General features: G+C 44.7%; 1 protein-coding gene across 6 annotated transcripts in view; it reads right to left on the reverse strand.

Moving 5' to 3' along the window:
* The window catches only part of TRABD2A (TraB domain containing 2A), a 124,825-nt gene extending 108,110 nt beyond the window's left edge, over positions 1-16,715 (reverse strand). For 5 of the 6 annotated variants that reach the window (XM_058424110.1, XM_040090363.1, XM_040090362.1 and 2 more), the window contains exons 1-2: positions 16,584-16,715; positions 8,194-8,754 (exon numbers count right to left, since the gene is read on the reverse strand). In XM_058424110.1, the coding sequence (XP_058280093.1) occupies positions 8,194-8,754; positions 16,584-16,697 (675 nt within the window). In that variant the 5' untranslated portion in view covers positions 16,698-16,715. Of the gene's footprint in view, positions 1-8,193; positions 8,755-14,896; positions 14,957-16,583 lie in introns of those variants that run through there. The other variant, XM_040090360.1, reaches the window with a different exon arrangement.
* Positions 16,716-24,754: the final 8,039 nt, after the last annotated feature.

The raw sequence follows: 24,754 nt of genomic DNA on the forward strand, positions 1-24,754 counted from the left end.
CAATCCTGCTAATCTTGTTAAGAACAAAGAGACTGAGAAATGAACGTAAATCTTCCCTCAAACAGTAACAGGACAGGACTGACATCACAGTTAATGGCAGTCTAAACACTGTTACACATTTGGTCTTAATTGACAGGACTGTTCTCAAGATCCATGGATGAACCTTCCTAAACCTCCCCCTGGTTTAAGACTGCACAGCCAACTGCTCCCCACGTACTCATCTGTTTACACGTGATCTCTGCATGCTCAAGAAAGACAAATTCTGTGAAAGGGGAGAACATGTGGGCATCTGAATGCTCCAGCAGGGACATTGCCAAAATTACTTCAGCTTACATCCATTGCATATCAGCTTCCAAGCCCATCTCGGTTACATTTTGGGAAGCTTTCCACATCTGCCCAGTAGAGCAGAAGTCCACAACCTATGGAACAACTTCTCCACTCACACCCACCCTCAATTCAAGCTGTCAGGGGCTGAGAGATGTCTTCTGCCAGAGATGCCACTTGGGACATGTATGAGATTCTTTGGTGTGACTATCCTTCATCCATCTAATCGCCTTGAAACTGTTCACACACATCGGTGTCCGAGCATCTTTCATCCAGGAATGCTGGAAAAGGATGATGTCTGGTGTGGATGTGCAAATAGCTGCTAAACTTGCTGGATTGTAAGAATTTTATAGAGGAACCCAGTCTTTTCTCTATCACAAAAAAAAAAAAAGAAGAATTGTTCCTACTCTTTCCTTTTTACCTTAGGTCAGAAAAAGAAACAGTTATCTTAAAAATATGTTTAGCCTCTTCCTACTTGCAATCAATATTTCAAATTATCTAATAAAAGCCTTCATGAAGATTATTGCAAATAATTATAGGATACAGACATTTTAAATGAAAAAGTATAACAAAAACCATACCCTTTCCAAAAAAACCTTGATAGTGTTTTGCAAGTTTTCTGCAGTAAGACAATAGCATCAATGAATAGTTTTCTCAAAAGAGTGTATGGCAGTAGGAATTCAGAGAAATACAAAATGAACACTTCACATACTGAAGACATGGGGAACAGAAACAGTACTTAGAAGACCTACAAATGTAAATGCAGATGAGAAAGAACATGTAAATTGGCTTGCAAGTTCACCTTGACCAGGGAGCAGAAAGGGACTGGACCAACAACAACAGTAACACTTCTTCTCTGGGAAGCAGTGTAAGTAAAAAGGACTTTAACAGCCCCAAGCACGAATGCTCAGAAAACCACTGTGCCTGAAAGAACCACAGCCAAACACAAATGCATAAACAAGAAAAGATGAGGACAGTGGCAATACCACTGCACCAAGCACACGCATGACTGCCATGTCACAAAACAGATGCTGCTAGTCCTGAGAAGAGTGGAGACAACAGTTAACACACAGAAAATGTGCATTTCTGGGACAGGCTCAACGAATAGAACATTAAAGGACAAACTGGTTACAGCTCACACAAGTACAGCAGAGGTTCTTCTGTGGCATACAAACCCTCACAAAATCAGATGAAAACTAAAGCTGGGCTTTGTTTTTCATCTGAATTTGTCAATGAAAACTAAAAATCAGTCTTCAGAACCAACACCGTAATTCAGAAATACTGTCAGTTGGGACGCAGGAGCCATGGATCCCCATGGATCCTGCAATCCAGTCTGGGCCAGAAGTACCATCTCACCAGTACTGGACAGGAGGGTGACAGGAATGCAGTCCAGTTCTTAGGTCTGAAAGGAAGCTGTCTTCTACAACTTCTACAGGCATGTGCCTGTAAGGTGTCCTGACCAGTGGAAATCTTTTTGTCCAAGGGAAAAGCTGGCAGCTACAGTCCCATTCTTTGGGTTCTGTAATGGCAATAAATAGTGAGCTCTTGGTATCAAGCATCTGACAGAGCCACAGCATGAGACCACCATGATCCATCACTGTAATTCTGTCAGAACTTGGGAATGTGCAGAACAAAGCTTTGCTCAGGGCACTCGACTCCTGAACAGCTGGTTAAGCCAAGGCCGTACCTCTGCCCTCATCCACACACCTTACTTTGGTCTGAGCTGTTCCAAAAAGCATTTAGCTCAGAGCTTCTGGGTGCTACCTTGAGTGGCCACTGATGCCTGGCACTCCTCAGCCTGCTGACAGGGCTATGCTCCTCTGCAGCAACAGTGCCCTCATCCAAAGCTGGAGGATCTCAAGTGACACACAGTGCACCCACCAGCCAGCCCACCAGTTTAGCAGCTCTTGTCAGAGGACAGCAGGATAACCCAGTCTAATTCACTTGCCAGGAGTCAGCAGGATAACCCAGTTACAAGACCTCTCAGAGTAGTGCACACACTTAATTGCCCAGCCCTCGCTCACTGAGTGGAAAAGAAAAAGGGCACTGGCACACTCACACTGTAAAACGGGTAGCCAGACACTTGCAAGGAAACTCCTTGGGAGCAGCAAGGCCAGAAGAAGCCGTATTTGCCACCTGCCATCTTCCGTTTCTGCTGTGCAACATGCTGAGCTAAGGGCATTTTTAATGGGAAAATCCAGCTAGTTGATAGCCAAATAGAGTGCAAGTGCAAGGGATTTCAAAGCCCTACTGCAGAGTCCAGGCTGTTTGAAACAAACTCCCCACCCTTCTGAACGCAGAAGCGGCATATCAGAATGCCGCTTTCACTGAGGGAAGAGCCCTGAAATGCCCAGACTGTTAAAAAGATCTTAATTTAACTGTAATTATTTCAATAGATATGCAAAGCACTAGTTATTTTGATTTCCACCAGCCAGCCCCATTCCCTACCCCTGGTGTCTAGACGTGGAGTTTGCAGGTTCGTTTACAATCAAACTGAAAACAAAAACAAATCTACGTCACAGACTCCAGCAGCCAAAGATGCAAATAGGATCAATTCAGTTGTTCCAGCTCTGGTTCATGTGCACAAAACCCTGATGCTCCCTGATCATCTAAGGAAAGAAGGCTGGTCCTAACAAAGAAGTCTTGAAGTTACACCTGTGGGGCAGCAGATGCAATCATGTTACTGCAAGCAGTATCCCATCCAACTTGTTTAGCAATAAAATGCTCTGCTCCTCTGTCAGATTCTTCATCAAGGAACTGCTCTTTGCCTTGCTGTGCTTTAGATTTGGACCTGAAGTACAGAATTTAATCTCCTCTTTGCAGATTTTGTACTATGTGCCCTTTTCCTTCTTGCCTTTTCTTTCTCTAAGATTCTCCATTACTGTGATTGTCAAATATGAGTCTGAACTAAGGTCTTGTGAATAGAAACACTGCCAAATCCGTCCTCATCCCAAAAATTAAACACAACTACTATAACTGATCAACCAAGTACAGTAAAAACACCCTTTACTTGAAATGAGAAGACTAGCACAAGTCTCATCAATTTCATATTGTATCTTTTGTGCCTATTTTCAAGGCATCACTTCTAACTCTCTGAGAATGAGAAAAAATCCAAACCACCCAACAAACCATATAACATTTGTAACAAAGCAACAGCGTCTTTGTTTTCTACTTTCCCCACATATACAGGCTTTTCCTAAATAATAACTTCATACAAGGGGAAATCAAGGGTGGCCCTTTCACCCAAGGGAGTACACAAATTAAGCAGCAAAAGTGATGTTGCTGTTTTGTCAGAAAGGCTGTATTTGCAAAGCAGGAGTCCACAGCTCTCACGGTCATGTTAGTGACAGAACCTGGAAGCGCAAGGAAAAGACAAAATCTCAGCACTTTGTTGCATGCAAAGGTTGTTTTTTGAGTAGAAACATAAACAAATAATGTCCTAATTAATACAAAGTTATCAATGTAGAAAATTTTGCTTCATTTCCAATCTGCAATGAGCCAAATGAGGGACTGGCTGAAAGATGGAAATGACAAGACTTGCAAGTGGTGAGTCCCAGATCTGGGGCCAGGATTTCATGAGCAGACAAACCCCTTGGTGGCTCTCGGCTTCCTACTGCATCCCAAGCAGCTTTGAAGACTACATCTGAATATGCAGCAATGCATTCAGAGACTCAGCTAGGAAGAATGCTGTGACAAGGCACCACAGGAAAGTCATGTGGGGAAAAAATTCTCAAATCAATAACAGGTAATAGAATCTTCTACCAAGTGTCCCGGTATTGGAGAAGCCAAAATGGCCAGGGTCATGGCTAGGAAGTAGCGATGGACAGTGTTTATACACTTAACAATGGGTCCACACATGGGGTAGACGTGAGTCTAAAACTTCTTATGTTCAAGAGGAGACCAGTTTGGAAGGAATACAGCCTGGACACCACTTTAGCGTACCAAAGCAAGTGCCTGGCACAATACAAGGGCCAACACTTGCTTGTCTTCTGAGCCAGTACTAAACTGGCATTCATGACACAACTGAAGCCAAGAGCAAAGCTGGTTTGGGCTGGAGCACTAATGCCCCCAATACAGCAAGCATGTAAGTACATGCATAACTGGAAAGGAACAGCTGGGAGGGACTGACTCCATGCTGGAAGTCAGCAGTGGCAGATCGCACACAGCTACAAAGCCCAGACACAGCTAGGAATGAGACCTACACAGGGTATTGCAACAAGAGAGGCAATGCCCAGCAAATAAGGTGGGGGGGAGAGCAAGTCTGTATGACAAACAAGGATGGAAACAGCAAGAAAGAGGAAAAATAAATACCATGGCCCTGGCATGGGAACAAACTAATCTTTCCATACTCCTGAAGTTGTACAGGACTTGGAACAAGAGAGAGGGATTGAGAAGGCAGTAAAGTATTTCACAGGTTGTGCACACATCATAGTGTACTGTACAGAAATTATACTTTCATGATTCGGCAATGTGGGCAGCCAGCCTGAGCTGAGCAAGAATAGAGAGATCTGGCAGGTAAAATAAGATAGTCATAAACCAAAAGTCTTTGGTACAAAAAACCAAAGAAAAAGAGCCCCTTGGCAGGCATGGTTGGCTGTTGTATGTAGGTTGTTGTTTTTTGCTTCTGTTTTTGGTGGTGTGGGGTTTTTTTGTTTTGGTTTTTGTTTTGGGGTGTTTTTTTTTCTTTTTTTTTTTTTTCTTTTTTTTTTTACTGTTCTCATTTCACAAGGAGAAGGAAGTTGCTAATTTGGGTTTGTACTTTGCAGTTACTAAGCAGTGTGACCAGGGCGACAACAACAAACAGTTCCAGAAGAATTTCTCTGTAATTCTGGTGTAAGAAAAAAAGTATCTCCCTAGATGACACCCAGAGGGACCTGGACAAGCTTGACAAGTGGGCCCATGGGAATCTCATGCAGTTTAGCAAGACCAAGTGCCAGGTGCTGCACCTGGGTCAGGGCAACCCCCAGCATCATCACAGGCCGATGGATGAACAGAACAAGTGTAGACCTGGGGAGAAGGACTTGGGGGTGCAGTGGGTGAGGCTGGACAAGACCCAGCCGTGGGTACTCCCAGCCCAGAAAGCCAAACGTGTCCTGGGCTGCATTCAAAGCAGTGTGGGCAGCAGGGGAGGGAGGGGATTCTGCCCTTCTGCTCTACTCTGGTGAGAGAGACCCCACCTGGAACCCTGCATCCAGCTCAGGGGTCTCAGCACCAAGATGGATTACAAGAAAAGAGTGACTCTCCTATAGCAAAAAGCCGAGATAATTTGGGTTGTTCAGCCTGGAAAAGAGAAGGCTTTGGGGTGATCTATAATGCACCTTTCAGTATGGGAAGGAAGCCTACAAGAAAGACTTTTCACAAAGGACAAGGGGGAATGGCTTCAGGGTGAAAGAGTCCGGGTTTAGATCAGGTATTACGAAGAAATTCTTTACTCTGAGAGTGGTGAGGCAGTGGCCAGGTTGCCCAGAAAAGCTGTGGATGTCCCATCTCTGAAAGTGTTTGAAGCCAGGTTGGATAAGGCTCTGAGCAACCTGGTCTTAGTGAAAGGTGTCCCTGCCCATGGTCGAGGGGATTGAACTAAGTGATCTTTGAGGTCCCTTCCAACCTAGGCCATTCTGTGATTCTGTGATATTTCTTGTACAGTGTTAGGCTATTCCTTATGGGTTTTGCTGCACTTTCTCCAACAGAAGTTTCTAAGTCATGCCTGTGTGTTCGCTTGTTTGAAAAGCAGTCACAGAAGTGGCTCAATACTGGGGGTTTCCAAACGGCAGCACACCAAAGAGAATAATTTTCAAAGAGCCTATTTCAAATCCTTTGTTTGGTTTCTATTAAACACATAATTAACTCTACTGCCTGAACAAACTGACAAGAAAGCTCTTGCCAGACCTTGAGAGTACATAAGTCAGTTTCTGAAACAGCATGAAATTGGCTTAGAAGCATAAAAATCATCTGCCTCTCGTTTTCTTTTTCCTTGAGCTGCCTGTCTTGGAAATCTAGTAGTGGGCAGCAGTGGAAGTGTGAATTTGCAGTGCAGTAGCTGCTGCTCCAGGCCTGCTCCCTCAAGGGACACTACTCTCTTTCTCTGGGAAGTGAGCAGGCATGGGAGGAGCTGCAGCCTTCGTGGGGCAACCATGGGATATGACTTTCCCAACTAGAGGCAAGTTACTCGTGCAGTTTTTGTCGCCCTGGCCTTCACAGAAGGCTGTGCAATTAGGGATGTTGCAGCTCTGTGTCCCTTGCCCATGCAGCTCCTTGGATCCCTTGGTATTTATCCCATCAGCAAAACAGCACAAAAGCAGCTGCTCTATGAAGAAAGCTGTGAAGGCTGAAGAGTCAACATTCACGAGATCTTAGCAGGGACATGACTGCAATCAACATCTCTCAGCCTCCCACTTTCTTACAAGTGGAGAAAAATGCCTATGCCTCCACTTCTATCATGATAAACTACAAGGGCACTGCCAGCAAAACAAAAATATGGGCAATAATGTTTATAAATCCTCAACCAGGTAGGAGGTGGAAAAGAAGGGACTTCCCAGCTTGTTCCCAGGTTAGCTGCAAGCAAACAGCAACAGCATAAGGATTCAAAGCATTTCATTAAGCAAAAGACTGGAGATGCAAATGAGGCTGCTCAGCTCCAAACAATGGAAAAGAAAGGAAACCCCGCCTGCAGTTAAGGAGTACTCAAGTGATGCAGCGCAGCTGGCTCGAGAGATTCAGGGTGAGCCAAGGAGCTGCAGGACTGTTGTGCTACTCTCTGCACCATGACTCCCCCAGAAGCGTTGTCTGGGGTAGCAGCACTTCAGACATTTGTCCTGAGCTGCTGTCCCTGCCCTTGCTGCACTGCACTCTCCTTTGGCTCCTTCCCTTCCAAACTGTGCATCAGTGACAGGACAGGCTTCAGGATGCAGGGAAGAGGGCATCAGTCAAAACTCCCCAGCCCTATGACTAAAGGTTCTCCCATCTCATGCTACTAGGGCACACTGCAAAAATGCAGGTCTTGATCATTCCTAAGCAAATGCCACTTCCGCTCCCTAAAATAGCTCCCGTCCTGCAGTGAAGGTAACACACGACAGACAGCAACGTTCCTGTGATCTCACCGGGCAGAGACAACAACAGACACTACTGCTTGGTGTAGTTTGTTCAGAGAGGAGCACCTCATACAACACACAGACAACACAGAGGTCATTCTGCTGCATGAACAATGCTGGACTCCAACAGGTTTGTAAACCAAAGGCATTTGCATAAGAGCCTATACTAGACTGTGAAACTCCCAGAGGAAAGTTATGCTGTGCTGACCCTCACCTGGTAACAATGGAAGGGATAAAACAAAAACAAAACAACAAAAAAAAACCCCCATCAAACAAAAAATACTTTTCCCAGTGTGGATATTGGGCCTCTGTTTCTGAGGGCATCAAGATATTCACTGTGATGCTTTCTAACCAGCAATTATTCTCAGCACTACTCACAGAACCCCTGCCTTCCTCAAGTAATCACTTCTTTCTTTTTAACTTGCTATTACAAAACCAAGTTTGACACAGCCCCAGCCTACGCTGGGCTCCTTCAGGGCAGCCCAGTCAAGGTCAGAGAGCATACATCCAAAGGTCCTGTGTCTCCGAGGGTGGAACATGCCCAAGGCTGCCCAAGGAAGAGAACAGGGTTTTTCCCAGGCCAGGCCTGGATGAATTCATCTTTGGCCTGATCTCCTGTGCTAGCAAATTCTCCTGAGGATGCAGGCAAAGGCACGGGCTGCAGGGTGCAGACACAAGTCTCTGGGTAGAAAGCACTTACCTGCACCACAGCCCATGCTGTTGCTGCTGCAATATCCAGCTCAGCAGCTAGCCTGGCACCCTGCACACCACTCCACCTCACCTGGGAGAGGTTCAGCCCATTGAGTGGGTGGCACTGCTCTTCTACTTTCTCCACAGCGCCTGTTTGCTTCCTCAGCCGCTCTGCTTCCTGGGCCAGGAACAGATCCAGGACGGGCACACCTCGCGACTTGATGTCTACCTCTGTCAGGGAGTTCACCATCAGCATCACCCAGACCGGCCTCTTCCGCTCCCAGTTGCCAGCAATAGCATTGAAGAGGTAGTCTGCATACAGCCCTTTGCCCCGCTGGTCTGGGGTCATCCAGGATGGCATCATGAGCTTCACATATTCCAGGTGCCGCTTCAGCCGGTGGTAGATGTCACGGGGCAGCACATCTTGGAGGTTCTCCCCCTGTGGCAGGAGTTGGCAGCTGGTGAGAGCTGAGATGGTGTAGGGATCAGTGAGATCCAGCTCAAAGTACACGATGTGGCTCTGCTGGAAAGCTTTCTTGGAATTCTCTGGGATGAAATCCCAGACACGCGTGTATGGGACATGGATGGTGCCAAAGAAATAAGATGGGGGATCTCTCTTGATTGTCCACAGGAAGGAGTTCAGCTCATTTTGCTGGGAGAGAGGGAGACACAGCTGAGTAAGTACACACATTTACGCCAGGCCCCTGCAGCAGGCGACTTAAGGAAAACACGGTGCTAAGCCAGCAGGTCACCTGGCTCAGCAGCTTGCCAGCATGACAAAGTGACTTTACTCACATAAAGTCCTCTTTGACCATTGTTTTCCTCAGGTCCTGAGGTAAAAATTCCATTTTCATTAAATAAAAACATAAAAATATTGGCTTGGGCTTTCTCCTTCTGAAAGGTTACACTGTGTCTTCTCAACAGTAGTATCACCTGATACATCACCTGGTTATCTACCAAAAGCAGCAGCAGAGCACAGCCCTAGCACACCACGATTCAAGCACAACACTTACCCATCTTCTGCCTTTCATCAAGTGAAAAATTGGCATCACTTTGCTGAAGCGAGGCAGGACAGCAGGATTTCTATCACTTTCACCTCTCAATTCAGCACAGCAATGCACCTTTCAACAAAGAAACTGCTGTGACACTTAGAAGCTGGTGCAGCATCATGGGGATGAACACTTTGAGTATGATGGGTTTTTTTGGGGTAAGGTTCATTTTCTTCACAGTAGCTGGTATGGGGCTGAGTTTTGGATTTGTGCTGGAAACGGTGCTGATAATATAGAGATGTTTTTGTTATTGCTGAGCAGTGCTTGCACAGAGCCAAGGCCTTTTCTCCCTGCTGTATGTCTGCCAGCATGCATGTTGAGGGTGCACAAGATATTGGGAGGGGATATAGCCAGGATAGCTGATCCTAACTGACCAAAGCAATATTCCATACCCTATGACATCATGCTCAGCACAAAAAGCCGGGGAGGGTGAGGGAGAGGAGAGGGGACATTCAGAATTGTGGGGTTTGTCTTCTCAAGTCACTGCTATGTGCAATGGAGCCTGCTTTCCTGGGGATGGCTGAACACCTGTCTGCCCTGGGAAATGGTGAATTCCTTGTTTTGCTTTGCTTGCGTGTATGACTTTTGCTTTAGCTACTAAGTTGTCATTATCTGAACCCAACACTTTTACCCTTCCTGTGCTCTCTTGCAACCTCTCTTACACGGAATGGGAATTTAATGAGCGTGGTGCTTGGTTGACAGCTGGGGTTATACCACAACAGCAAGACACCAAGAAAATGAGTAACACAAAACACAGCTGGCAAGCAGACTTGCCGGAGCCAGCAGAAATAAAGTTTTTGCACAGGGCACACAGACACCCAGTAAAGACCCCTCACAGCCCAGTACTTTCTCTTGAGCAGTAGAGAAGAGTATGCAATATCTTGGAAAATAATTGAAAAGATATTTCTGCAGGCCAAACCTGGCTGGTGGCTTCAGAGTGTACATTTGCAAACACAGAGGAATTTAAAAAGGCAACTTTTTAAAATTAGCTTAGGAATGTCAGAATCTGAAGGAAGTCAGAAAAAGATTTAAATTTGTTCTGCTGGAAAATTCACCTCATGGCATCACCTGAGATACCTCAAAACAGGGTTGTGGAGTTCCCACGGGACAGAAGAGCACATGGGACAACATGGATCCTCCTTGAATCCTTCCAACAAGTTACACCAGCAGCAGGCACAGTCTTCATCACCCACAGCACTCTACTGGTGCAGCAGTACTTACTGGAACAATGGACACAAGTGGTGTCTGTCTGCACAGTCAGGAAGAGGCAGCCTTTGCATGTCTAAGTAAGAGAACAGGCTTCCAGATGCACTCAAACATCTGGTCCATCTTGAACAAGCAGATACCTCTAACCTCAGCACTGGAGCTAACTGTGCATGTGTCCTGAGCTAAGAAGCCTACCTGACTGCCAAAAGCAGAACAGGCTGCTCAGAGGAATTTACTGGAAGCACTATAAATTGCCTATAAATTTCTAACACTAAAGACTCACGGTCAAAAAGGTTAATCTTAAAAACGGCTCTGCAATGGCTCATCCCAGACAACCTTCTCCAGCAGTTCTGCACATCAAAACCAGGCCACAGATCAGACAGCACTTCAGCAAAGCACAAACAGCAGTCCACTTCACCTGCATGGACTACAGATTATAGAATATCCTGATCTGAAAGGGGCACATAGGGATCATGGAAGTTCAACTTTTGGAGCTGCATGGAAGAGCCCCAAGAACTACACCATGTGCCCAAGACCATTGTACAAACCAAATATATTCCAAAGGGCTCCTCAGACTGTTCTGCAGCAAATCAAGAGTCTGAAGGATGCTTCTGAGCCTGGCGACACAACTATACAACTCCAAATCCTATAGGACAGTCCCAGAATGCACACCTGAATTACAGAGCACAAAAACTCTCCTGAAGACCATAGAATGAAGGGAGTACAAACATGAAAAGCACCAGAGGGTACAAAAGATACAAGGCAACAGGTGAATAAAAATCTAACTCAGACCTGGGAAGAATACAGGAGAATATGCAAAGTAAAACAAGAGGGAAAATGAGACAGGGTTCTCCCCCAACACTAGTCAGAAGCGGAAAATGAAAGGGCATGCCAAATGAACTGGAAGTAATTGTGAGGCAGCAAGAAGGAAGGACCAGAAGTGCTGCTTTCTACCTACTGCAAGTATAAAGATAGAGGAGGCATCTGGGACAGGCATGAGGTTAGGAGGTCAGTACTCCTTCTCTCCACACAAGTCTGATCATGTATGTGGGAGTGCACAAAACCAGCTATGACTGCAAGGAATTGTACAGAACAAGTGGCCACCAGCCAAATTTTCAACTCCTCAATAAATCCAGCAAGAAGGCTCAAGCCCAGATGACTGGTACCAGACTAATGTAATCATTAGCACTGCTCTGGACTACTGCACCCAGCCCAGCCAGAAAGGCTTTTGGCATTATACTCTTTTTTGGTTTTTCCTCTGCTTATCCCCACAACTTTCACAGTTAGATTGCAAAACTAGAGTAATACTGCCAGCTACCAGTGGTACCTCTGAAGAAATAAAACAGGCCATCGGGCACTCATCACAGTGTACATGAAGTCCTCCTTTAAAGAGTTTGTAGCACAGGCAGAAGGAAAGCGGTCTAAGACAGCAAAAATTTTCACCCAGTTCTTGAGACCCTGACATTACAAAGCAAAGCAGCTGAGCACTCTAGCTGGCACTTGCATGTCAAAGAAGTAGTCATGAACTCAGAAAATCACTCTAAGCACCACTCAGACCTTGATTCACAGAAAGCTTGGAGCCAGCATGAGAGGACAGAGAAACCTCAGTTTGCCACCACTGATGGGAAACTCCCCGTACCATGCAGAATCAGTTTCCAGGCACCAGCGAGTGGTGTTACATGGGGAACTCACAAAGCTCACTCTCCCTCCAAAAGGTGCACTACAGCTGCTCCGGACAAGCTAGTGCCTCACACTCCTTTGGCATCTCCTATCCCTTCCAAAGTGAAGACTGGAATGCCAACACTGCTTTACCTCTGTGCCAGCCCTCTGCAAATAGCCCCCAGTTACTGACTGGGGAAGGGGCAAAGCTCTTGGTGTGCCTGAGCAGGTCTGTCTTCCCCTGCTGTACCTTCAGGCATTCCCATCTCCCTGCCCATCTCCTGGAGCCCCCACGTGACTCAGTGCAGCTTCAGAGGTAAAAGCAAGGATATAATCTCACCCCAATAACATAAAAGGGAAGCTGTTAAACAGTGTTCTAGGTAGCCATGAAATAGCACAGGAGCAGCAGCAAAGCTTGTTCAGCACCACACCATACACCACCACTGCGGCACCTCACTTCCCTGAGAGCATGCAGTAGATAAAAGTGCTACAGCCCAATATTCCTTTGCAGCAAGATCCTGTAACACAGCTGTTGAACAACAACTAAAAAGGTGCTTTAAAGCAAATTACAGTCAAAGTGTTATCCTGGAGGCTTACAGCAGCTGGGCTGTAAAGCTTGAGGAATTTCAGTTCCAGCAGCATAGATCAAGATGCATAGATACATATTTCTGTCTCCACTGTACAATTTAGAGGTAGTACTCAATGCATTACTCACCGTGGGAAAAACCCTTGGCAAGGGGAAAGAGCAGCAGTCTCGCAAGAGAACACAGATCTCCCAACTTGCTGTCACAAAAAGATCTGAGGAATCATCAGATCAAGGTATTTCTGGAATACTCAGCACTACAGCATGGTGCCTTCTCCTTTGCCTTATCTCTCCAGGCGAAAAAGCTGACATTGTCACAGAGAATGCACTGGGACCTGTGGGATACACTCCCTACCACAGGGCTTGGAAAGCCTTCTTCTCAACCAAGGCTGCACAGGGGACAAACTCACTGTCCACTGAGGTGCCACAGAGACACGGGGGGACAAGACAACACTTCCCCAAGATGACAAGACAATGGTGTCAGCCACAGGAAAAATTCTGGAAAAGCATGGTGCACATCAAGGGTATTTCCTTCTTTTTGATGAAAAAAACCCAAGCCTCAGATTATGTTCATTTTAACAAGCAGCAACAGCTTGCTTTTCCAGCACTATTTATAGTTCCATTATAGGATGCAACCTGTAGTCTTCAAATACACTAATACTACTGTGTTTGTCAGATATCATACATCACTTGAAGTGATGTAGCGATGAATCTTCTGGAAGAGAAGTGCCAAAGAAAATCAGAGAAAGTGTATTTTTTTTTTCAGAGAAACTAGCTCAAATTGGGCTGAATGGGATACTAACAGGAGTAAAATTGGCAAACATCCAGAAAACACTTCAGAAAAACACCAGGAGAAACAAAGAATTCATCTAGTGACAGTGCTCCAAACATCTAGGAGACCATGGGAGTATAAAAAACTAAACAGCAAAGACTGAAGGCTCTGGTGATGTGGGGAATGAAGGCTCAGAGGGAAAGGAAAACTGCTGTCTAGAGAGTGAAGAACTGGATGAGAACTCCAGACATGGACAATCTACACTTGGTCTGCTTTCTTTACATGAGTTCTGCTTCCTTATATCTTCTATCTCATCTACATAGACTACACATTTCAGAGCACAATATACACATGCTTTATGTATATACCTGACTGTGCAGGTGAGGTATACATTTTCTATAGGTGTCCACTGTGGCTTCATTGTCTTTCAGGACCCCTAACATACACCACTTGACCTCACAGCCATACCTTCCAAACCTCAGACTACAACTGCACTCTTTCTCAACCCACAATATTCTCGTGCCTTATTTTTCTTGCTTGCTACTGAAGCCAAAGCACATAGCGTGCAATACTTCACTCAGGCAGACAGCCCTATAATCCTCCCTATATGGCTTTCTCCCTCTCTTTTATCTATCCTGATGTCCTATCTTGTCATGTTCCTTTATACCTAATTGAGGCAAAGATTTTACTCACCACATTACAAGCCCACACAACTATGGTAACGCACACAAAAATGCTAGCCACATTTTTAATAGCACTTATCTTGAGCTTTTGCCCACCTGCATTACTGACAGTCTCAAACTCAGTTTAAGACTTAAAGCAGAACTCACTTGGCGATAAACACTGCACTGGCTACAGCTACTAAAAGAACACATCCAAAGTGCCAGAAATGAAAAATAAATTTTTTACCTAAAAAGCCACAGTTCAAGAACAGACAGATGACTTGCTCGGCTAAAGGGCATATATGGGAAAAAAGTAGCCATGTAAATTAATTGGCCCTCCTTCAGGAAAAACACATCATAAAATACTAACTAACTATAACTACAAGCATTCCACAACTAATCCCTGATTTCTGGCTTTGATTTTTCCAATACACTCCAATGTTAAGCAAAAAGAAAGCAGTACCAGACCACATTACTTAGTATCTGGAATACAACCCAAAAAGATTCCAGCATACTTTGCTTTAAATTAACTGTTTTCAATGTCTTTCTTTTTTTCGAGAATGATAAGGCATATTATTGGTTGTAGCTTTAACCATAATTTGGGGTCATGATGAGAAAGCCCTCTGAAGTACTGTAGGTTCATTGCTTAAAATAACAGTTTTTCAGGCAACAACATAAATACTTCTTTCATGGCAGAGACTGAGGAAACCTGACAAAAGGAAGACAGGCCTGTCTAAGAAAGGTAAGAAAAGGAACCCTATAAAGAACTGAAGTAAATTAAAAAGCCATCCGTGGTGCTGCAGGAACAAAGCAGTATCCTTTTCCTAAGGAGATCACGTAAATATTCATAAGGATGAACTCACCAGCTTTGTAGATAAGGTAGACGCTGCCATTCCTAGACATTGTGGTTATTACCACTGTCCTAATGAGCCTCGGAAACAGCCTACCTATTCCAGAACTACAGGTGGTCTCACATTTTAATGACAGAGTAATCAGCAGATAATTACCCACCATTAACACATTTCACCTCTAGTGTTGCTAGCAACTGGCAGAAGTCCAGTCAATTGCTCCTGAGAAAAACTTCCTGCATGTCCCACCCAATCTGAGAAGTTATCCATTTCCACAAGTATGACTTCTGCTCGGGAGCTGTTCTTTTTGTCCTTGCTCTCACTAGCTCCTCGCAGTAGTTTCGTACCAGCCCACAGCACCTTTGTGCCCTCAAGGAAAAGGAGGCACCCACTCCAAAGGTTTGACCTGGCTTTATGGCAGTGTCACAGCTGGCCACCTACAAATCCAGCTGAAAAACTGGTTCCAAGCAAATTGTAAAGACACCGTCCCACAAGGCTCTGTTTAATTCAAGCTCAGGCAGACACCTCCAGCAAAGCACATGAAACTTGGCATATGCCTGATTCCACAATGCCCTAAATCCTAGAAGATATTCTGCGGAACCAGCATACTCAGAGGGGCGGGAAGGCCCTAAGTACACAGGCTACATGTAGGTGCAGGAGTAGGTGAGAGAGTGGAGTAAAGTAACAGAGCAGACCTTCTTCAGTAGCAAAACTTCCTCACAACTGCCCTGCACAACTGCCAGGCAGTGAGCCTGCTGCGGCCTTAGCACATCCCCAGCGCAGCAGGTCTGCACTTACTTCTAAGGGCTTCCAGTTTCCTTAAGAGCTGCGCTGGTAGAGTTAACCCTGCCTGGGAGGGAAGGTGGAGTGGTGGTACACACATCCCAGAAGCACCTCAGGTCCAAGTCGATGCCAACAGACAGCACAGACGACCTGTAAACACGGTAAGTTCAAGAAGGCTTTTCCTACGTGATTTTTGGTACTTTAATCTCAGAAGCTTCAACGAGAACGACATTTTCTGATTTTTCACAGCAATGACAGACACTGTCTACACAAGCTTCACGTTGGCCGTAACATCACCCTTAACTTGCAGCAGGGATGCTCTGCTGGGCTAACCCACCGGAGCTAAGCCAGCGCATGCTGCTCCTGACTCCTGCAGTCAAGCCGCCAACTTTAGAAGACGAGCAAAACCTCACATAACTTGCAACCGCGTTTTCACGCCAAATGGCCATTTGCTGGTCCGAACCCGTTCCAGCACGCTCGGCGTTCTGAAGTGGGACTAGGCGGTACCCCTGCGCGGGGCGGTGGCAGCAACTCACTCCCGGCCAGCATCTTCTGGCAAGCGCGGCTCGTCCTACTCATCGCAGGCAAAAGATCCTGCTGGGGTTCACCCCGAGATCCTCCTCCCCGGTTACGCTTTTCCGTCAGCACCCAGGGATGGGTGCACGGTCCCAGCACCCTGCCCCACAGTCCCCGGAAGCCGCGGTGCCGCTGCCGAGCGCTTGTCCCCCCAGCTCGGCGCACCGCGCCCGCCTGACAGAGGGGACCGATGCGCGGCCCCGCTCTCCGTCCCCTCCCGCCACCGCACCCCGAGGGGACCAGACCCGCGTCCCTCCCGCTGCCGGCGCGGGGCGGGGCAGACGGCAGCGCACCCCGGGCAGGAGGGACCCCGAGGCAGGAGGGCACCACGGGCGGTGCTTACCTTTCTGCGGAGCGGGCAGGCGGCGGCGCGGCCGTGCCGGGCTGTGGCCAGCAGGAGGAGAGAGCCCTGCAGCAGCAGCAGCAGCAGGCGGCACAGCCCGCCGGGGCGCACCATCCCGCGCTGCGCGCAGCCTACGAGCTGCGTCCCCCTGAGGTTTCTGTTTTGTCGCCCCACCTTTCCCTGCTTCCGCACCTCCCGTTTTACTTTTTTTTTTTTTTTTTTTTTTTTTTTTTTTTTTTTTTTTTTTTTTTTTTTTTTCCCCCTCCTCCTCCCTGTTAATCCTTGGTTTTGGCCGTCCAACTCAATCCCGGAGCTCCCGCAGGAGCCACCCCGTCCCCCCGGCCAAGCCCTCCAGCCGCTGCCCCTTCCTCTTTAAAGGTCCCCTGCGGGGCGGGGGGAGGAAGGGGAGGGCGCGGGGCCCGTGGCAGCGGGGGCGGGCGGTGGGGAGGCATCGGGGGGGGTCCCGCAGCCCCGGCCGGGCAGTGCCACGCCGGGACCTCTCCCGGCCCCGAGGGGCTGGGGCGGCGGCGCCCCCCGTCCCGCAGCCCGGCGAGCCCGGGCCCGCAGGGAGCGCAGCGCCCCGGCACTGTCCGTCCTGGGCCCGCCCGCCTGTGGCTCTGCCCTTCCTACTGCTCTCCTTAAGTGAATATAAAATGGAATGTCCTGATTCTTCACAAGCTTTTTTATTGCCCGTCGGCTTGAATTACTTTGACTGCTTCTTGTTTCATGGGTGGCCATTCCAAAGTTGTGCTTTGCCCAGCGTGCTTTGCACAAGCAGAGTTCGCAGCATCACCGGGTATTCTGAGTTGGAAGGACCTGCAAGGACCTTTGAGCCCATCTCTTCAGTGAGCGGCCTATACAAGGATCGAACCTGCGACCTTGGCGTTATTAGTATCATGCTCTGTGTGTGATCCTTACATGACCAAAAATACGCTGAAGAATGTATCAGTCTCGAATAGTGAAATTCAGCCGAGGCAGCTAGTGTTTAAATCTTTGCAAAAGTAAATCTTGCTGTTAAGCACAGACTTAAAAAATATTGAGAAAAGCCAGAAATGCATCAGGTTTTAGTCCAGTGCAGATTAAAAGAATGAGCTTTCACGGCTCTCAAAATATTCAATAATCTCCTCCTGGTAATTTTATCATGCCATGTGTAAATAATTGATATATAGCAAAACTGTTAGCACATTTCAGACTTCAACTGGGTAAGCCTTTAAAGCTAAAATACCAACAACCTGTGGCTCACTAAGGTGTATGGTGTTATTTTATGGAGCAATCCTTTCTGTATCATTCTTACTTGTTTTAATCAAGTATTTCCCAACAACAAAGCCAAAACCCATTGGAGCCTTAAATAAAAAGACAATAGGGGTCAAATGAAAGATAAAAGGCATGCCACTCTACAAACCAGTATCTTTTTGTTTAAGTAGAAGAATAAGGTGTTGCTTTTATGCAGCTCATTCTCTATGATGAATTTTTCCATCTTTTCTCAGTATGATAGTGTATAATAATACACATTATCTATTAATGTAGTATATATTAATTATATTTATATACCCCAGAGATCCAGATATCTGTCCCAAGGTTAAATTCAAGGTGAAATGTCCTAAGGTTGAGAGTCCATGACAAACTTCCCATCAGCTCAAAGAAAGAAAAGGTGCTATTCTTCACTTTTCTCTGGGTTGTTTTTTTGTTTGTTTTTTTTGTTTTGTTTTGTTTTGTTTTTGTTTTTTGTTTTTTTTTCTCCTTGGTGCAAATTAACTGCCTCCAGAAAAAAGTAGGCAGACCCCAAACCCTTCATTGTTTTTCCTTCTTTTATGTACATTATTATATAGCTGAATCTTGTGGATTTTGATAAGAATTATTCCAAAGTAATACATGAAGTGCATTTTCTTTTGTTAGGTCATGCCAACCATTCAGAAAAAGAGCATTATATGACCAAGGATATGGAATTCATGCAGTGAATAGTATTAATAGTATTTGTTGTCTCTCTCTCTCTCTCTCTCTCTCTCTTTTTTTTTTTTTTTTTTTTTTTTTTTAATGATCAGGGAAAAATACTATTATCATTTTCCCAGCCATTCAGGTACTCCTGTAGTAATCAGAGCAAGAAGTGCAGATGGTACTTCTTCATCTGCCTCCCCCCCCCCCCCCCCCCCCCCCCAAAGAATTCAACACTGATTCAACACTGGAGCTTCAAATAGTGAGTTTTCCCACCAGTCAAAGATAGTCAAGCAGCATTTTTGAACACCACTCTTAGCAGCCCAGTATAAAACATAACAACAACATTTTCTGTAAGCCAGACACACATTTGGTCATATGTATGTCTGGGCATGAAAGCCAGATAGCATTCATAGAATGCCCTGAGCAATCTATAGAGAATAAGAATAAATTTTTCATGGCAGAGAGATGTGCTGGAAGACTGATTATGTGCCTTCTGTGAGACCATTTGGATTGCTTTTTGTTTTAAAGTGGCAAAGTACGTAAAAGTGCTTTCTGAAATACAGCTCATAGGCCTACAGGCAATGCAGATTAACATGCTGCTTGGCCTTATTTTTGAACTGGTGGGAAATGCATTCCTTGTGGTGAATTGCTAATGAAAAATAGGGAATGAGAAAAGACAAAGCCAGTGTCTTAAAGAGACTTACAAAATAATTTTTACTTCCACTGCGACATTTCAGTAGAAAGCCACACCCTAGCTCTATTAGCAGAAACCTAAGAGATAAACCCAACATTTTTTATTAAATGAATTTCTGTCTGTAGCATGGCCAGGATTTGTTTATCTCCATCCCTTGCAAAATTATTTCAATAAGACTTCAAAATGTCCACACATCTAAGCATGTGCTTATGAATACTGTACAGAAAAGGTAAACAAGCATGCACTTAAATGCTTTTCTGAATCAAGGCCTTAGACCATGGAGAGCCTGTGGCTTGAGTTCTCACTAGCTAGCACTTAATTCAAGGTAATTGAAGGAGCTGTGTCTCTTACAGCAGCAACAGTTTGAGCAGCTAATTGAAGCAGCTGTCACGCACAAGAAGTTGCTCACACTAGCATCCCAAATTTTAGGTATGCCTACATGTAGGACTAAGAGGTGACCTGGGCTGTGTGCAAACACAGGCTGCATCTTTTTGTTTGGGTTTTCTGCCGGGTGGGGCAGGGCAGATTTGGATCTTGATTTGAGGGGGGTTTTGTGGTTTTTTGTTCATTTGTTTGTTTGTTTGGGGAGTTTGATGGTGGTGGTTTTTGGAGGATTTTTTGTACATCAGCTGATGCTTAACTTCAGTTAGTTTCCCAGGCCATTTATGTGGAAATGGCTGAGAGGCTGTCAGAGGCGCAAGTCTCCTCAAGTGGGTGTTACTGGTGACAGATCTGCAGAGCATCACAGTCCAAAACTCCTGCACATGCTAATTGGGATGGCATGCATGTACATGCCACACAGTACACATGCCTGAGAGACCTCCAGATTATTCATGTGCCTTTGTTACCTAACATTAACCTGCAGCAGGAAAGAAAGCCACCTCATACAGTCAAACACAGTGAACCTCGAGTGAAAGAACCTGCCACAAAAGAGGTTCGCACAGAGCTCAGGACAGAATTATATTCACAGTCCATTAACAGGCAGGTCAGCTCTGATTCACCCACTGTTGAACATGAATTCAAAACTGATTTTAAAGACCATGAAATTTAAGCATGAGTATTTCTCACCATTTAAAATTATGACACACATATCGTAAAGCACACAATAAAGGAGCAAAGGAGCTTTTTTCATCAAGTTGAGAAAAAGTACTCTATCTGCATTTGAAAAGAAGTTTGCTTAGAAGGATTGATGAGGACTTCAGAGATTCATAAACACTGAGTCCCAATTATGCCTCCAGATAAAAAAAAGGTTAGTGAACTTTGTAGTACGTTACTGTATGAAAGTGTTAGGTCAACTGGAAGGGAAATACGGGGAATACATTACAAAGTGAAGTGGTTACATGTAATTATCAAGTATAGCTAGGCAAAAGCCAAAAATAAACAGAAAAGAGTGGAATTCTGTTCTCCAAATGCATCTTAATACTAGTAATCTCAATTTGAATGGATAGAGAAAGCTAAACAAAAATAAATTTCTTTGACATTGAAAGGAGGTGAAGAGAAAGTACATGACCATAACAGGGGGCTCTGAATTGTGCTAGGCCTGAGCACTTTTGAAATAAAGGAGAGGAACATTTGAAGCCAGGCTGGAAGGAGTCAAACGACAGTTTACAAACCACTTTCCCATCTGAAAGTATTTTTATAAGAGTGGAATCAAAACCCAAACTATTTAAAATGTGAGAACAAAGTGCTAACAAAATAATAAAAAGTAGTAAGAGTTGGTCAGTTAGTAGTTCATAATGTTGGCAGGAAAAATGCAAAGGATTGGAAAAAATAAATGTGATTAATGCATGATTTTATTAAATTCGGTAAATACGGACTTAGTCCCTCCCTCTGTGTGGGAACTGGAGCCCCACTGCTAGCTTATATATGGCCCTCAGCCCTACTGGGAGAAAAACAACTGCTTAGGCCTTGGAAAGAAAGGATGCAACAGTCCCTCTTCTCTTTGCACTCCCTCCTCAAGCCCTTCACTGGGCTGGAGGAAAGATGCAGGAGAAATCAGTCCTGAAAACTTGGGTGAACCCTAGTCCTGTGGACATAAGCATCCATCTGGGAAGCAGCTGGAAAGACTGGGCCCCTCAGGAAAGCTCCAAAATTTCTAAATTCTTTAGTTTACGTAGACATATTTCTGATGTCTTCTAGGAAATATCAGGACATCTTTGCTTTGGAACAACTGAATGAAATTTAAATCGCTTAGATATGCATTTAATTCTGTTTATCCATTAAAATTGATGTGTCTTTTTTTTTTCAGGTTGTCTTTGAGGGAGAAAAACTATCCTCATTTTTAGCGACTGTAATTAAGGATTTTCCACAAAGTAGAGAGGAGTTTTCCAAGACATAACATTCATTTTCTCCTGGTTTTGTAACTCACTCTAAAACACATGAGAAAGCATATCAGAATTGAAGACAATATGTAAGCTACAGTAACTTATTACAAAATGTTGTCTTAACAGTAGGTAAGGTGCTTTTTTTTTTTTTTTTTTTTTACTTTTTTTAAACAGATAAATGCATTATGAATGCTGCTTGCATTTACTGAGGCAGTAACAGAGCCAGAGAGAGCATCATGGGAGTGATGCTCTAGCACAAGGGAAACCATTTCTGGTGTTTTTCAGGATACTGTCTTCAGTGGGTGGAATTTTTCTTTAGGGTGGTGAAGGTCTGATCAGTCATTTGTGGCACGACAGACTTGTCATGTACTTTCCAACCCTTTCCAAGCTGCTTTCTGAAAAGCACCTGAATGTGTCCTTGCTTGGCAGCTTACCCTGCTGGGTTATTTGCTATACAGACTTGCACAGCTAATGGCCATCCCTGCCTCAAGGCATTTAAAGCTCAGATCTTGTGAAGAGTTACATAGACAGTTTGCTTCACTAACAGCAAAAAGTCCCGGGAAAATTTAAAAAGCAGCATACTGAAAAAGTTTTACGCAGTTCTGGATTAGCCTTGAGGTCTCTCAAGAGACCACATAGCTGTATATGAATCTGTCTATGATTATCCTTTACTTGACTGTAAAGATTCTTGTTTCTTGTCAGCCCATCAAGTGTAGCAGACCTGAAATTAGGTTTTTATTCTAGCTCTATTTTCATGGGTAATTTTCTTTTAGTCAGCACTTGCTTTCGTTTCTGTCAACTGGGAATTTTCTTTCTCCCTGCTAAATACTGAAGAAAATGCCTACATATCTTCATCAGGATTAAAGAAGATAAATTTAAAAGGGCCAACAAATGTGATTTCTACTCATTCCAATAAATGGCACAACTCTAGTTTAACAGTTTTAAATGCTGAATTTATTTGCTGAAATAGCATTTTTGGGTGGGGAGAGGACTATTAACTGCCTTTAGTCACAACTGTTGTACCTCATTTTGCCAAGCAGGTGATCTTGAACTGAAACACTGTCCAAACCTTATCAGGCACCATGAACATTTCTGCTGGAAATGCTGTGTAACTTTCTTAGCCAGTTCGGATCTGATTTGCACTCTCTCCACTGACAGCTCTGTCTAGGATTTCAGTGGCCACAGGGTTACTCCCTAAATCCTGTGTTAAAGATGTCCCACAAAAATAAGCCAAATTACCCCCTCTGCACCCACTATGATGACATAAAACAATTTTTTTTTCATCATTGTGGTGTCTTTCAAGTGAGTGAGTTGCCAGGGACATGAAAGAAGCAGGACCATGTTCCTCCAAACCAGGAGCGATCTTGGATACATGCTTAACCTGAAGGAGAAGGACAATACCACAGCAGAACCAGATCTCCACTTGAGGCTGCAATCTGGTCAAATGCTCTGTTGTGCAGAAAACAAACCCAAACCAGAATGATCAAAGGAAATAGAACCCTGAACTGGTCTGTGTGTTTAACACTGAATACATGTAAAAACATTCAGTAGGGAAGTTTGTGGGGAGACAGTCCTTTCCTAAGGATATCTCTTCACCATGTGAAGATTAAAGACCTGGTACTGAGCCATACATGCCAAATCATTAACAGGACCCCAGACACATGCACTGAAGCTGCTTCACCCTGTTTATTTGCCTTCCAGTGGTGGACAGCACTTCTACTTAATTACCCTGAATATCTGCAACTATTTTAAACCAAAGCCTCACTTTTTAATCTTCAGAGGCATCTGCTAGAATTAGCTTTGACATTTCATGAAGCCTCTAGCCTCCCTTAACACATACATGGACACAAGCCATCGCTAGAAAATGCAAGTTTCAAAGCAGGACTTCTGTGCATCTTTCGGGCCACTTCATCTCCACACCTGAGAAGCAGTCAAGCTCCCTGCTACGCCTTTGTTCTCCCGAGTCCATGGGGTCTGTTTTTATCAGTAACAGAAACTTATAGATTCATCTTATCTGCTTTCTTGAATCTGCACACAAAGGACCAGGGCTGCCTTCCCAGCCCAGACTTCACAGGATTGCAGTCCAAGTGCACACCCATGTACAGATGGAATCTGCACAAGACGCTGTGAGACGGGGTTTTGAACAGCACTCAACCTTGACTCCAGTCTTCTTTCTCTGCAGATAAAGCGATTTGGGATGTATTGTTTTTCTTCTTCTCTTCTTCTGATCCATAAAGACATTATGCCCAGAAGATGACATTATGATTTCTGTGGATACATCCTAAAGATAGCACCACACTTTTCTTAGGATGGTCTCTTTCCCCTTATACATCTTCATGAGATTCTCCCTACTGTGGAAGGCTTCAGGCCTCAGTATCTTTTAGACATTATGAACCATCTGCCTTTGGCTCCTTCTGCTGAATAGCTGCCAACAACACAGCCCAATAGCAGGGCAACTTCTAGACTCCACACAAAGTGTGCAGACTGGTACCAAGCATCCAAATGCCATTACAAACCAGTTCTCACAGCTCTGCACAAAAGTCAAGAGGACCATATGCTCAAATAAAATCTTCTAGGTTGGGCACAGGAAACAATCTTTACTGGTTCTACTACAAGAAATAAGGGAGACACTATTTTTTTCTGGACTCTAAATTCCTGGCCCTATTTAACATTTTTAAATCCAGTTAAAGAATGTTTCTTTCCTCTGCTGTCTTCTTGGTTTTGCCTCCTTCTATTATCAAGCAATAGGACAATAAAGCAAAAATAATCAGTATCTAGATGTGTCAGTCTGTCTTTGCACAGACACAACAATGAGATGGAGTGGCAGTCATGCAACTGAAGTGGACAGAAAATATTTTAATATCAAAAACACAGAGACTGTGTCCTAAAAATATGAAAATTTGGAGGAGAAATGGTATCAAAGACAATCGCATTTCCTGTCTAAACGTTTATTAAAGCTTTATTGGATGACCACCAAGTCTTGTAGGACCTATCCTGGTCATGTCAAGTCAGAAGACTAGACAGATGAGGAAGTTAAGGAAGGAAGAGGTTGTGTTGTTTCTCCAAGTGTTTGAGAATGAATTCATTGTCAAAACTGAACAAAATTTTCATTATTATTAGGCTGGGCCTCTAAAAGCTGTATACAGCCTGGAGTAGGAAATCAGCTTGGATGGTTCCCTACTCCAGACTACATATGGCTTTTGAGTGGATGAGAATCC

This window comes from Hirundo rustica, chromosome Z (genome assembly GCF_015227805.2).
Source record: "Hirundo rustica isolate bHirRus1 chromosome Z, bHirRus1.pri.v3, whole genome shotgun sequence".
NCBI classification, from domain to species: Eukaryota; Metazoa; Chordata; class Aves; order Passeriformes; family Hirundinidae; genus Hirundo; species Hirundo rustica.